At 39.5% G+C, this 15901-nt stretch overlaps 1 protein-coding gene across 1 annotated transcript in view; it reads left to right on the forward strand.

Annotated features, from left to right (window-relative positions):
• The window catches only part of ANTXR1 (ANTXR cell adhesion molecule 1), a 201201-nt gene extending 187797 nt beyond the window's left edge, over nt 1-13404 (forward strand). Inside the window, exon 18 of the mRNA XM_016128442.2 lies at nt 9447-13404. Coding sequence (XP_015983928.2) covers nt 9447-9707 — 261 coding nt within the window. The 3' untranslated portion in view covers nt 9708-13404. The remainder of the gene's footprint in view (nt 1-9446) is intronic.
• The last annotated feature ends 2497 nt before the right edge of the window (nt 13405-15901 follow it).

Here is a 15901-nt window from a genome sequence, read left to right on the forward strand (position 1 = left end):
GTTAGGCAGTGAATAGAACACAGATGTGGATTCTTACCAACAACTTTGGGAAGGGTGCCAAGTTCAGAGTCCAAAAAAAAAGAGAAACCCACAAATACTCCTATACTCAGCTCCACAAACCGGGAGTGACCCCACTAGGCAGAGATGAGTTGTCACGTGTTCCAGTATTGTTCTATAACAAACAACTCTAAAACACAGTGGCTTAAAACAACAATTTGCTACTTTCTCTCCCAGTTCTGTGGGTGACCTGGCTCAGCTGTGTAATTCTCACTTGGCATCCCTGATGATGCTGCAGTCAGACAGTGGAAGGTTGATTGGGCTAGACGTCCAAGGGGACTTGTTAACTCATTTTTCCTCTGCATGGTGTCTCCCTACAGTAAAGAAGCCTAGACTTCTTACCTGGAGACTCAGGGCACCAAAAACAGGAAGCAGAAACTTCCAGGCCTCTCTCTTAATGTCGGGTCAAAGCTAGCACAACAGCACTTCTGTCGTATTCCACTATTTGAAACTATCACAAGCTGACTCAGATTAGAGGGAGTGGAGGCATAAACTCTTCCTCACCACGAAGGAGAGGCTCATGCGTGCAGGCGAAAAGGAATTGATGGCAGCCATCTTTCAGACAAGCACTACCGAACAGGAAAACAGCATTCTCTGGAACAGAAAAAATTCTCTCTTGCCCAGACTGCTCTGAGAAAGATCCCCTCCCTGCTGTTCTTGGGTGGCCCAATGACTAAAGCAGCAAAGTCAAGTTTGAAGGAATATAATTGTTTAAAATATGGTAGTGGTGGGGGGAGATTGGACTTAATAAACCCTAGAGTTAATATCACCCTTAGACTTAAGTAGATCAAGTGATTGAAAAAAATAAATAAAAGATATACAAGTTTTAACTAATCTAATAAAAAATGATTAATAGGTATTTATTAAAAGTACACATATCAAATAGAGACTTCATATTATTTTTAAAATTTGTACAAATTGACTATTAGTTGAGCAATATAAAGAAAACCTTAAAAAAGAATGTATTATTTTTACAGGCCACATTTTTCCACCCCCCACCCAAAGCCAGAAGTTAGCAATAAAGGATTAATTTTTTTTTTAAACCACAGAAATTTTAAAACATACTCATTAATTACTATTAAGCTTAAGAAGAAATTAAAACTACAATTACTGGGATTCTAGAAAAGTAATAACTAGAACACTATAATAAAAACTTATTTTTTCATTATTAAACCAAAAAAATGAAAATAGATGAACTAAATATTTAGTTAAAACTTAAGAAAAGAATATAAAATCTACAGAAAGCAGAAATAAGGAATCTATGAATATGAGAACAAATTAATGAAAACGAAGCAAAATCAGTTAAACTGAAAAATCTTTTAAAATTTTCTTTGGAAATGCTAAAGTCATTGACAAATCTTCGAAAGTCAAAAAAAAAGTCAGAACATGTAAATACATATAACAATAATATTAACATTAATATATTAATAACAAAAGAGGTATCACCAAAAATAGATTTATTTAACTATAAGAATTTTCTGTGTGCTAAGTGCAAATCTTTGCAAATGCTTTTAAAAATCTTGATGACATGAATGAGTTTCTTAAGAAAGGATAAATTATGGAGTGAAAAAGTTTCAAAACTGAAATAGGTCAATACCTGAGGCAAAAACTTTTAACGTCATCAAAGAACTGCACTCTAGGAAAACAGTATGTCCAGGAAGATTTTGAATTTTCTATGCTTTTAATGAGTAAATAATTTTACGCTATTTAGGAAATATAGAACACATAAAAATATGAAAATCTTCCCAGTTTCTTTTGTGAAAACATAACCCTGATGACAAAAATAGCACACAACAAAAGAAAAATGGCAATCTCACATAAGAAATGGATGCGAAAATCTTTTCAAAAACTAACAATTGATTCTAGAATTTCTTAATAAGTTTATTTTAGAAATGTTAGGATAACTAGAAATTCGATGGACTCTTAATGCCCAATAAAAAACTTAATAACTGATTTGGTGCTTCCAGGTGATAGATTATTCAACCATTGAAAATAATATTGGAAATGTCAGGGAAGAAATGGTCACAGCATCTTATTGGAAAAAATTTTTACAGGATGTTTTCATTTTTGCAAATATATGCACCAAGGTGTTAATGCGTGAGAGAGAGAGAGAGAGAGAGAGAGAGAGAGAGAGAGAGAGAGAGAGAGAGAGAGAGATCTGAAAGGATAAGCATAAAATATTAAGTCTGAGTGTTATAATTTAAAATTCTAATCTCTTCTTTCTCCTTCTTTTGTGCATTTTCCAAATTTTCCACAAAGAAAATGTAGAACTTTGCAATAAGATGAAAAAAGTGAATTTTATTGTTAAATACATCTTGTCTCAGTAGTAATTCTTAACAAATCCTACGTATCTATGTGTCCCACTAAAGATGTACCATTTTCATTTTACCCTTTTATTTTTCTAGTTTCCTCCTGTTACCAAATATTTCCTTCATGCTTTCATCTTACCCTCAGTTTGGCATCCAAAGAAGTTATTAAGGAGAGCGCGCCAGTGTGTGTGTCAGCAAAATGAATCAAATAACTGAAAGAATTGACCTTGGCTCCTTTTCCATGAACAGCACATAAAAGGCAGCCTATTATATGAAATTTATAGACAGGGCAAGTTCAAGGTGGGGAAAAGGAAATCAAGAAGGATCCTAGCCTCACCACTCACAACACGCCCTTCTCTTTGCCCTCAGTTCCCGCTTTGGGAAAGAGGATAAAGCAAGACAGATGTCTCTGTGCCACTTTGTCCCTGTCATAGGACCGGATCTCTGAATGAATGCTGTTAATGAAAAGCCAGATTACAGTGGCTTCATTTTAAATGATGGACCAATGCCGAAGTGTAGCATTCAAAGAAAGAAAAGGAATGGGGTGACAGAAAGAAATGCATAGGAGCAGGGGCTAGTTTGTGCTCAGGAACTTGGATATTTTCCTGCAGAAGGTGGGGAGGCATTGAAGAGTTTAAACAGGAAGACAACATTGAATGTGTGTCTATGTATATGTGTATGTATATGTATATATTTATATGTGTAAATATATAAAATGTTATGTATACAGGCATATATACATCTTATACACACCTCTATATATACATGTACATTGCCTATAAACTCAGTCATAATTTGTATGTGCACATACATTTTTATTTATATGTGTGTATGTGTATTTTTTCCCCCTCTTTAATTCCTCCCTCCGCCCCTGCCCCCGACTTCCATCCCTGACCTATGGATGTTGCCATTTCCCCTTAAGAACTGGATCTCTGAAGGTGGGGCATCTCCTCCCACACACTCATGGCATGCACCTGGCACACCCAGGGTATGATCCGTGGCTCCACCTGGGGTGCAAACCCAGGACCTTATGCGTGTAAAGCAGACGTGCTAACCACTACACTATGGAGCCACCCCTGATATATAAATTTTATATGGAAACCAAAATATCACTGGAAAAGAGAAAAGCTGAGGCAGGAAGACCCATTTACCTAGTGGCCTAAGTTATGGAAGATGAGCAACAGTGAGTATGGGGAGAAGTAAATGGATATGAAGGATCTTTAACAGATAGAACCAGAACTCTGCTTTTCTCTGACTTGTTCCATAAGGTGGCCACCCCCTAGTTCCCACTTACATCCCCTCTACTCAAGGAATCAACCCTAACTGACTGCCTATAAACTCAGTCATAATTTGGAACCTTCAGAAGAGAGAATCTGATTGGCCTAGCTCAAGGTAGATGTCCACTTTCAGTCCAGTCCTCTATGGCCAAGGCCAGTATCACAGAGCACAAATATGGTTGCTCGGGTCCATTTGTTTGTGGCATTATTTGACTGCTATCTCTCTCCACCTGTATAAGGGCAGAGACTGTTTCGGGTTGCTCAATGCTGACTACAACACCTCAGAAGGTGTCCAGGGCATAGTCGGCACTCAAAAACCAATTATCAAAAGGATGAGTGCATGAAGGACTTAACAAATGAAGAGAAGCATAGGATAGAAAGCACTATGATGTCATCCAATCTAGCCCCCATCCATTTATTGCTCATGTGTCTCATTTATCATTAGAGCACAAACTTTAGCAGGATTACATCAGGGTTATATCAATTGCCTTTAATTTGCCAATGAGCTTTTGTGGTCTACCTGAGAACCAACCTCCATTTATAAGAATGACTTCAGCAAGAAATTATGCTCCTAATTCTAAACATTAAAACAAACATTGGGAACACAATTCATTTGTAACTTGAGAAATACCTACAGCCCTCCAAACAAGGCAATTAATGGGAGAATGAGGATGGAGAGAAAAGCTATTTGTCAGAAGAAATTTGACATACACGTTACACTTTTCCATCTTATTATTTTAGTATTCTTCCTGTGAAATCCAATTTCCTTAAGTGACCTCTGTTCATAGGAAACTATTTTTTTAATCTGTGGGAGCCGTGGCATATTTTTAACCATCTCCGAAAGCCAGCTCCCTCTCCACTGATTGTGTCTGATACCCAAACAGATGTTTTATAACACTCGGCACACATGAGCTCACCGCTGGAAAGTCTTTTTCACACAATCAGCCTGCAGTTCTTCTCACATCTTTCCTGTCATCCCACAAACCCAAATTCAGAACTCACAGTCAAGCTTGAGTCCTTACCATGGTAACAAAAGAGTGGAAGATGGAGAATGCAATTTTGAAATTTAATTTATTAATATTTTATAAATCTAATGACCAACTGGAAAACATGCAATACACAGAGTTAGCCAAACTGAGAAGTATTAAAAAATAAAATGTGCAAACTAGCTGCTCCAAAAGAATTTAGATTGAAATATTCGAGTAAAGGGCTCCAAAGCAACTTTGAATGAAATTTGATTGAATCATAAAATATTAGGGCTGAAAGGCTCTTTGATGTCATCTAGCTAGAGCCATGACTTTGTTTTTTTAGATGAAGAAGCTGAGGCTCATAGAGAGAAAGTAACTTTCTCAAAGTTTCACAGTGAGTGTGCCCGTGCCAGAACTAGAGGCCTGCCTCCCAGGCCTGACCCACAGGGAAGATCACAGCCCTACACATCCGGTTTCCTGTCTCCGTTCTCCTTGGATCATTGGTGTCTGCAGTTAAAACTGGGGAAAAGCCGGACCCTGGTCAACAAGATCTGTCATCCTGATGAAACCATGTTTGTTTCAGAGTATGTTACTTTCAATTTAGGTAAAGGATTTTGTTGAGGTACAATTTCCTATGATAAATCAATCAAAAGTAACCCAGAAAAAGCATTTTTAAAGGTAACATCTAACATTTCTAGTGTATCCAGGGGAGCATATAAGTTCTTGCCACCCCTTCCCCAAGATTCTAGAAGATGTCCAAAGAGACCACGAGGAGATGATCAAGGGGACCTAAACTCACCTCCATAAGTTCACAGTCCTCTGATCCTCTGAGTATCTAAACTTGCAGGGAAAATCTGAGCTTTCAACAAAGGCTCGCTCCACCTCAGAAACTCTCAGAGACATGAGCAGTATTTGCTGAGCACCAACTTAAACCTGAACCTAGTGCTGCATTAAAAATCTCAAGGAGAGAAGTCCCAGGTGCTACCTCAGAGATGCTCACCAGCTGGGGAGCAATATTTATATTGAAAAGAGTGTCGAGTGGCATAGTATATCCTTTCATTGAACAAATATTTGTGGAGAGCTTAGGATGGGCCAGCCTGGACATTCTGCAATAAAAGAACAAGAAATTAATCGAAAGATGTAAGCCAATACCAGATCATGACGGGCTGCATATGCCATTGGAGGCATTTGGATTTTATTCTAAAGATGGTGAGGAGCCAGTGAAGGCTTTTAAGCTAGGCGGTGAATTGACCAGACTCTTTCTGGGAAGATCTCTTGACAGCTAGGTCAAGAGTGATGGATTGTAGCCATCTGCTACAGCGTGTGATAGCATCTACAAGTGACTCAAGAAATTATTTGTAGTTTTAGTCAATCTTCAAGATAGTACAGTGAAAAGAGGAATAGTGCCTAAGACAAGCAGGCTGGTTTTAATCCTACTTCTACCATTTACCAGCTGTATAATCTTGGGCACATTATTTAAATATATCGAAGCCCTCAGTCTCCTTTCTGTATAATAAAGATAATAAGATTTAGCTCATAGGATTTTGATAATAAATAAAAAAGATAACGTGTCTGGACATTTCTAATAATCTTCCCAACATCATTCGATTCAATCAAGTCAAAGTGTCATTTTCCAGCCTGGAAGAGTGGCCACCTAGCATCCTGCCGAGCAACCACTTAGCAGGAGATATTGTTGCATTTTCTTCTTAGCATTTATCCAGAGCATTTTGTTGCTAATGTGTGAAAATAATTGGCATTGATTCTTTGTAAATGAGCAAGCCGAGGTAAATTGAGGTCAAAGCCAAATCTTGGATCTGAATCAAACCACCCAAAAACAATACTGCAAAGAATTAAACTGGGTTACAAAGACCAGTGTAGGAACTGAGTGCGCCAATCGTCCTAGCAACACTTTAAGCAAACACTGGTGCAGATTTGCTGGCATACATGACACTGAGAACATCTGGCCTTTCTATTATCCTCTTGCAAGCAAAAAATGATGTCGTGTAAACTGATCTTTAGGCCAATTATATGGTCTAAGTGTTACAGTGTTTGCATTGGCTCCTCCTGCTCCAGGTTTTAAGAACTTAATTTGCAGCCACACCCCACCCTGAAGCCCTAATTGTGTCTTACTGTAATGGACCCCAGAGATTTGTTTATGTGAAGTCTGCACCTTTTTTCAGGACAATAAGTACGTATAAATACATCATCAGACAACTGAGTGTGCAAAGCACTATGGGGGGTCCTATAAGAATAAATTACTCCTATAAGGAGTTTCCTAGCAATGAGAGAATAGAGGGTGCATAGGAAGGCAGGCTCTGGGGGCTGCTCTGATCACGTCCAAGCTACATTCCCCCCCCCCCTTGTGTACCAGTTTTATTACAGAAGCCAGGTGTGGCATATAGAGGCTCTAGCCTAAGCTTACTTAGAAGGCACTAAACTAGGAGTCAGAAAACCTAATACTACCTCCAGCTCACCTCTGTACAGTAGACAAGGTCATTATTGTGTCTGAGAAGTTTCCCCATCTAGACTCAACTTCATTTTCCAAACACCATGTGCTGGGCACTGTTCCAAGACCTTCACCAGTGCTGATTAGGTTAATCCTCATAATGACCGTCCGTGACAGGTGGTATTATTATCCCCACCTTATGTCACACAGCGAGGTTTGGCAGAGGCAGTGGGCTTGCCCCTTCCCCTCTGGCTGCGTAAGGAGTGCTCTAAGCTGTTATGTCAGCTCTAATGTACTGGGGGTCTGTAATGAACCACAGCTCAGTGCTCTGAAGCAGGAGACCAAGGATGCAGCCCTGGAGTGTTACTGACCATAGGAAGGGGGCTTCTTCCTCTCCCCAGGCTGCGTCCCCCATCCCCGGCCCCCTGCAGCTAAAGCCAAGGAGCCATGACAGCAGCTGGAGGGGCTGACTGGGGAAGTCTTTCTCACCACCTCACTCCCTGCCCCTGCACCCCTCATCCCCCCATCTTTAGATTAATAGGCCTCCTCTCTGGCCCCAACCCACTATCACTGACCTCTAGAGGGAGGAAGAGAGCCGTGATGGCCAGCCCTAAAGGAAATCTGAAGCCACACAAGGACATGACCCCAGGAACCAGCAGCTCCTACCCCAGGATTGGAATTTTCCTTCATCTTTAAAGGAAATTAATCTCTCCGTTCTCTTGGTCTCACTTAGCATGTCTAGGAACGAAGGGCAGAATATGTAGTACAGTAAATCCCAACTCTGAGTTGTCCATTACAGGAATTTATCACAGATGGTAATCATTAGGGCTTTAACATCTTGAAGAAAAGAGCTTTATCCAGAATCATAAATAAACTGTAACCAAGGCTTAGATTTACAAAGCTGTAAAAGATTGCTGCTTGGAAAATTGGGAATTTACAGTACTAGGTTACAAAACCAACTTAAGACATGAAAGCTTTAACTTGATCTGGGAGTTCTGGGCAATGCAGTGAGAAGATAGTACCTTATTTCTGCAGTTAGTGGACACCCAGTCAAAATCTAACAAGGTTAAGCTCTGGTTAATTTCATGAAATGCAAGCTTAGAGAAAATGTGGTGCTGTCATCTAAATATGGCATTGTATTTTCTAAACCAATAGTGGACCAGCAAAGTACAAAACAAGGTCTCTCCCTTCAAGAAGTTTCTCATCTGGTCAGGGAGGCAAGGCATTCACAGATCAAACAATTGTAGTATGCAGGCTTTGTTGTCTGGCATAGACCATGATTAGAGAAGAACTTAGAGAGGGAAGAAGCCGGAATCATCAGGGAAAGATGTGTGAAGGAAAGGGGACTTGACATATGACTCAGAGGATGAGTGGAGATATGCACGTGTAAGGAAAGGTTTGCTCGGTCCCCTCATTTCCCATAAACATTCATTGTCTCTCTGCTGTTAACTCTCATTCCAAACCGAGTCTCAAATCAAACACTTGTATATCCTACAGGTAATTGCCATACAGCTAACTGTTCCTTAAATTCCACTAACGCTACCTATTCCTAGTTGTGGGGACTTGGGAAAGTGACTTAACTTTTCTGAGTCTCAGTTTTCTCATCTATAAAATAGTGCTGCAGGAAAGTTGCAAAAATCAGACCGGCAAGAAACCAAGCAGCACTCCGAGAGTTAGAGAACTCAGGTTTATTTCACCGGTGGCCCCAGAGGAGTTAGTGCTCTGAAGATCTGGGCCTGGAGCTCAATTGCAATATTGCTTATATAGGACTTATTTGGCACGGGCTGATTGGTTAATTTGTCCTCAGACGGTTACAAAGCACGAGTTGCTGTGGGTTGCAGGCAGTTACAAAGAGTTCCAAAGCGTGAGTTGCCAGGGGTACAGGCCATTACATTTGTTGCTTAGACAGAACAAGCAATAGAGAAGATGGGTCTTTAATTTTGAGTACAGCCTATGCAGCAAGCCTATCTACAGAAGCAGAACAAAGAGCTGATTAGCCTTTTGAGTGAAAATTCCTCTTCGATAGAATAATTGATAATAATAACTTATTGGCAAGGCTGTTGAGGAAATTAAAATTGATGACTTCTGTACTCAGCTTGACCCTGTATATCTGATTAAGGTCATTCCCCTTCTTTTCTTCTCCTTGAGAGAGAGAGACTGCAGGAAAATATGAATTTTAACAAATAATTCTGCAACACGGTAAGCCCAGTAAAAGGAAATGGGGAGCTTATTTGTCATCAAGTTCTATTGTATGCCAGTAGAGCATTGTCATAAACATGTCTGCTTTCTACATATTTCTTTCAGGCCACCCGCCACACTTCTCACCTGCCCTGTTATAAAGTCATAGCAAAGTTCAGCTCACATTTCTTTCTCTCTGATTCTCTTCCAGGGGCGCTGTATCAACTTCACCAGAGTCAAGAACAATCAGCCCGCCAAGTACCCCCTCAACAACGCCTACCACACCACTTCGCCGCCTCCTGCCCCCATCTACACCCCCCCACCCCCTGCGCCCCATTGCCCTCCCCCACCCCCCAGCGCTCCCACTCCTCCTATTCCATCCCCGCCTTCCACCCTTCCCCCTCCCCCTCAAGCTCCACCTCCCAACAGGGCGCCACCCCCTTCCCGGCCTCCTCCTAGGCCTTCTGTCTAGACCCCAAAGTTCATGCTCTGGGCTCTCAGAAACTTTAGGGAGGAGGCTCCTCTGTGGTGTTAGAACAAGTCTTTCCAGTTAAAGGAGGCTTCTGCTTTGGAAATGAGTGGTGATAAAGCCCACTGATGTTCACACACCTTAAAAATTGGTTTGTAATGCCAATATACCAACAATTGTGATCGGCAGAAAGAAATCGAAATTCTGAAATGCCTGAAAACAAATATGAGGCAACTACAACCACAATTATAGCCAGCCAGCCATCACCTCTAGAAGGTTCCAGAGACTGTGAAACTGCTGAGATGCATTAAATGGGATTGTTATCTCATAGAGAACAATAAGAAATCATTTCTCTGAGGGTGAAATGCAGAGTCAGATAAGAAATAACATTCTGAGTTTCTAATTGCTGCCTTCCCTTCTCCACTCCACCCCCATCGCTTAACCGTGGATGGACCCTTGGCCTAGGAACCAAGGAATCCTACCCCTGTACACCACCCAGACAAATGAAAACCCTTTGCCTACAACTTTGGGGAAAGTTTGGCTTACCTATTGGGGCGAGAAACTCAACATCAGACAGATATCCAGAAGCATGTCTTGCTGGGATTTGCAGAGGAGTGAAAACATGCCATATTTTCCTTCCAAATTCTCTTGGTTTACAAGTGAGGAAGAGAGCGTTTGTTTACTGATGGAAAAAGGTACGTTGTCATGTTGCTGTGTAAGTGAAATCAAGTGTGTGTGCTGACAAGGGGAGTACTGATGGGAGCATCGGACAGTTTCTGAAACCCATGAGCCGTCAGCAGCTTGGGGTGGCTGGCTTTGGCCCAACACGGTCCCCTAAATCAACAGATAATGCATTGTCAAAGAGCAGCCTGTTAACGATTTATGTGAAAAATCAAGATTTGGCTTTGGTTTAAATCACTTTGGATATGAAGAAGTGATTGATCCCATTTTCTAGAGACAGACACGAGTTGATCTTCCCAAAATGGCACCACTAGCACCTACCACACAATTTTGCTGATTTTACTTTTCTTTCTTGGTAAAGTTGTATACCAGAGACTTTTAGGGAGAGCTGAGAGAAAACGGTCCTTACATAATAAGAAACCTATCCCCAGGTTCTTTGATTAAGCCAAAAAAAAAAAAAAAAAGCCATGCGTGTGTGGACACAAATATATTTCTTCTTGGCTTTTCAACATACTCACAAATTATTATCAACTGTTGATCCAGAGGAAATACTCCAGAAATGCTCTGCCTGAAATTCCCACTATGCCTATGACCCACTCCATTTCTCCAAGTCTTTCTAAATCTGTTGTCAGCAGTAAGCCCTGTAAGCACTTTCTAAACATTGAGCCTCATCAGTGTTAAATGGGGCCGTTGTTGAAGGCCTCCTGCACCAACCTGTTCAAAATTATCTCCTCCTCAAGCTTTCCACATATCTTAAAATTTCTCTCTCAAACTCCTTAAACCTTTTGAGGAACAAAGTAGAGTATAAAATAAATATAACTTAGTGCTTTAAGCTATGGCCTCTGAAGATCCTTCAAGAACCCATGAGGCCAGCCTCATTCTTTGACCTTACTTAGAATAGAGACATAAGGACCTGGCATGCATTCCATAAACACCAATTCCTATATCCATGGCAGACATTACTAATTAATTGCAACACTATTTCCCATGGAGCCCAATGATTTCTTTGCAACCCTCAAATCACAACTTCAAAAAGCCACCGCTCATCAATCAGAACTGAGAGAGAGATGAGCCCCATTTGCCATCCCTAAGCAAAAACAAGGATTATGTGGGAGAATGGGGAAATCCTTGGGCATAAAAGGTACAATCAGGGGAAAACAGATCTGGGCAGAGTGCCTAGACCACTGGTGCTAAATCTGTAGTACCAACACCAAACCGACACTTCTCCAAGTGTATCTCAGACCCAGCCCTTCTCCCCGCCTGCCACTTCCAAAGAATCCCCCAGCCTTCTCATAGAGCTAAAATCAGAGGTAGTCTCCAGGACTTGTAAAAACAACTTCTCCCCATTGTCCCCCAACCTGGCCCGTATTGTCTATATTTAGAAAACTAGGCTTCTTCTTTAGTATTAGCCCTCCATGAAGTGGGAGCCAGGATGTCTTAGCCACCTGGAGTGACATTGCTGGACTCCAGAAAACCATTCCTAGAAGAATGGATTCCCCAGGCTCACAGTGTAGAGACGTTGAGCCCATGGAAACCGTTTTGACTGCTGGCAGTACAAAACGGTCCACCCCATACCACTGCCGCATGATTCACTGCGGCCATAAGAAAGTTCAAGCCATGATGCTGACATCCTTGTGCAAAAAGATGGCAGGCATCGGATAAGAACGGACAGTCACAATCTCAACAGCACGTCAGTCACAAGCCCTTTGCAGTTTCCAAGATGTTGTTTGATGAACTTTTTGGTGAAATAGGGAACTGCAAATATGTGATGATTTTGAAAAGGGTTAGCAGGGTTTGTCCTTAAAACTGACTCGTCATGTCATCCCTAGTTATTTAGCATTACAGTTAAGAAGGAAAAACATCTATACTGTATGAACAAGGCAATATTTTAATAATAGACTATTAAAGGCAGGAAGATTCTTTAACGGGTTTATAAAATCTATCAGTACTTGTATAATTCCCTGTAAAAGGCAGCAGACATATGATTGTGATCAGGAAACTGCACAAAAATTTTTTTTTTGCAACTCCCATGTTATTGCCCCCGTGAAGTTTTTTATAATAAAACCCAATTTTTTGTTGTATATATTTGTATTCCATGTGTTAGATGGAAGCATTTCTTATCCAGTGTGAATAAAAAGAACAGTTGTAGTAAATTATTATAAAGCCAATGATATTTCATGGCAGGTTATTCTACCAAGCTGTGCTTGTTGGTTTTTCCCATGACTGTATTGCTTTTATAAATGTACAAATAGTTACTGAAATGACGAGACCCTTGTTTGCACAGCATTAACAAGAATTTTGAGGGGTCCCCTCTGTTGACAACCAGCTCACAAATAGTTTCTGGCCTAGAGCTTGGCACATATGCCAGTGAGACACAAGTCTCTCTTTTACCAAGGTCAAGAACCTGAACTGATGGACAAATTAACAAACAGTTTTGGATATCTGGCCACAGGTAACCTCATTGTAAATATCACTAGAATGGGCAGAGATGATTTCGAAGTTTCATATATACTAAAGTCCAAGCACTGTGTCAGATGAGGGAAAACTATTAAAAAATTAGAAAAAATAATTATGAGATAATGAGCAATGGTTTCAGCTCAGTACCAACTCAGTAAAAAACACGTAATGCTGTGTAAAATGGGTTGAATTAATTTGCAAACTATATAAAGATATATGCAGTAAAAAGCCTGTTAATGCACACCAGATGGGAATGGGGTGTTCTTGTCAATTGCCTTTTCTAGTTATCTGAGCTCTACTATATTATCATACTTGGATAACCAATTTAAAAGAATTAGAATATGAATTTTTAAGTACACTTAACATTAAACTCTTCTAATTCTTTCTTCTTTCTGTGATAATTCAGAAGACAGTTAAGGATCTCCAGTGCCTCTGAGTCATTGTTATTAAAAATCAGTTATTGCTATACCATGCTATAAGAGACCAGGCTAAACCTATACAATGACAAACCCTGGAAGTTGCTTTTTTATAAAAAAAAATAATAATAAATTCCTAAAATCAACTTTTTTTTACTGGTTGTCTCTTTGTTATAAAAATAAGGCATAGATAGGTTAAGTATTTCACATCCTGGTCATAATAAAATGACTGTCGTTCTACAAATGAAATTATATTTCTCAAATTATTTTGCGCCCTCCACTAAACTCTTTACTGTCTTGATTACTCTCATTTCTTCTTTAGCTGTCCAACATTCAAAATATTTTTTATTTCTAGTAATGGTTTTAAATTTTTTTAAGTAACCCATGCTAAAAGAAAAATAAAATGGAAACTGGAGACAGAGAAGCCCGCGAAGTAATGAAGTAATGTATTGTTTAAGACTGTGTCTAGCTGCTTGTAAGAGAAACATGACTATGATTGATTTGACTCACAGAGCAAGAATTCCAGAAATTTTCAGCTGCTCAGACTGGGCTGTGATATAGATAGTGCTGCATTAAATACTCTTCTATCTACATACACTGCAAAATATGTTTAGTATTCCTACATTTCTGATACAAAGTATTTTATTCTTAGCAGCTTCAATTCAGCATCCCCACTTAGATTTTGTGTAAGTAAAAGAGTGTCTCTTACTAGTTCCTGAACTTATTTTTTTTACAAGTTCTGATTAAGTCTTGAATTTATCTTAATTGGAATAAAACCATCTGCAAACAAAATCATGTCACAATTTCTTTCCAAGATTTTATTATTATTCAACTTTCATAGCATGTTGAACACATGGACATTTTTAAAATTACATTCTCAATCATTGATTCATTTTGAGATAACTGGCTAGCAATTTGGAAGGGAAAAAAAGTTGGAGCCCTACCTCACTCCTTACACCAAAATAAATTTCAGCTGCATTTAATTTAAGTATAACAAAACAAGGAAAGTACTAGAAGTGGAAAAAATGCTTGCTATATGGAATGAAGAATTTTTAAATCCTGCATATTGCTTGCATTACCAGCCAACTTTCATACGAAATCACTTCAATTACCCTAATGCTCCAATGCACTAAATTGAATAAAGAAAGAAAACGTTAGTGACAGGAATAAGATCATTGATCAGGTAGTAACTGTGAACTTAGGTGGGAGATCCTCTGTTGTTCATCACTAAATCCAATTTTCTGTCCTTAGATAAATATGTTTCTCTGTAGTCTCTCTAAGTTATATAACAATAAAGGTAATTTTTCATCCATCTAAATACGTTGTAACAAGGTCAATGTGGCATACAATTATCAAACATTTGGTATAAGGCTACAGAGTTGGCATATGCAAAACAGATGGATTTTCTTCTGATTACAATTGTATTGTGTTGACTTGAACCACCACACCCCCATTGTGAAGTTAAACCTAACGAATCTTAAAGCCTTATAATTCCACTAGGTGTAATATTTGATTCCTCTCCTTTTTACCCGATATTCAAATGGGCACTTAGTAATATAAATTCTTCTTGCTCTATTTAAGTTGGAACAATTTTACTATTTAGAGTTAGACTGTGCAATATCTCCTTTACTGAGTTTTAAATATCATTTCACAGTGTACTTATAAAGCAACAGCAGTAGTTAACAAAATGCCTGTGTCACTGGAGAGCTCAGAGCAAAACTGTTAAAAGACCTTCAGTTAATTATACATACTCAGTACTTCAGCGGGCATGTTTAGTTGGAAGTTTCTTGTAAACATTAACATGGATATAACTCATAAAAGACATCTTCCTTTGTGTAGTGAACTAGTTTGCATTCTCGTAAAACATTTTAAAAGGAATGTTGGGTATGAGTGCTAAGAGTCCAGAAAACATTTCATTTTCTTCTGAAGAAGAAGTCTTAAGTCAGGAGACCTGTCAGCCACCCATCACTTGCCACCCATCACTTGTACACTCCAAGGAGTAACCACAGGAGAGAATACTTGTAGTTAAAAAAATGTGAAGATAGAAGACTTACAGCCTCCTATCTTCACATTTTTTTAACTACAAGTATTCTGACATTACTCTCCTTTTGAGCTCCACCCCAGCTTTACAGGATACAAAGCACATGTCTTTTTGTTCCGTTTTACTCTTGGAATTATTCACAGGACATCTATTGATTCTGTAAGAGACTTGCAACCAAGCTCTTGTGGAGATAAATAAATATTTTATGTGAATGCAAAGAGCGGTTCCTAGATAAGGTGACACATAAGTATTTGCATTCATCCAAAATTACAGAAAGGAGCTTCTTCCCAGCTAGAATGGATTCCGAGTGAGTGGGAAGCAGCCTCTGTCTCTGCAGAGGTGGTCCAGGTGTTCAAAAGGCAGACTCCTAAGGGTGGAAAGGAAAACAATGAGAGATCCGCAGACAGGAAGTTGAGAGAAGCAATTCTGGGCAAGAGTAGCAAGAAAAGAAGAGGTAGCAAACAAAGCTGCATGCGTTCTAGTAATCCAACACCTGCAATTAGGTATGGTGCAGGTCAACTAAGGCAGCCATGGTAATACAGTCTTTAGGATGTAGCAAAGAACCAAGGGACTATTTAACTTCCGGTGGCACTAACTGCACT

The sequence above is a fragment of the Rousettus aegyptiacus genome, unplaced genomic scaffold (assembly GCF_014176215.1).
Source record: "Rousettus aegyptiacus isolate mRouAeg1 unplaced genomic scaffold, mRouAeg1.p scaffold_m13_p_7, whole genome shotgun sequence".
Classification (NCBI taxonomy): Eukaryota; Metazoa; Chordata; class Mammalia; order Chiroptera; family Pteropodidae; genus Rousettus; species Rousettus aegyptiacus.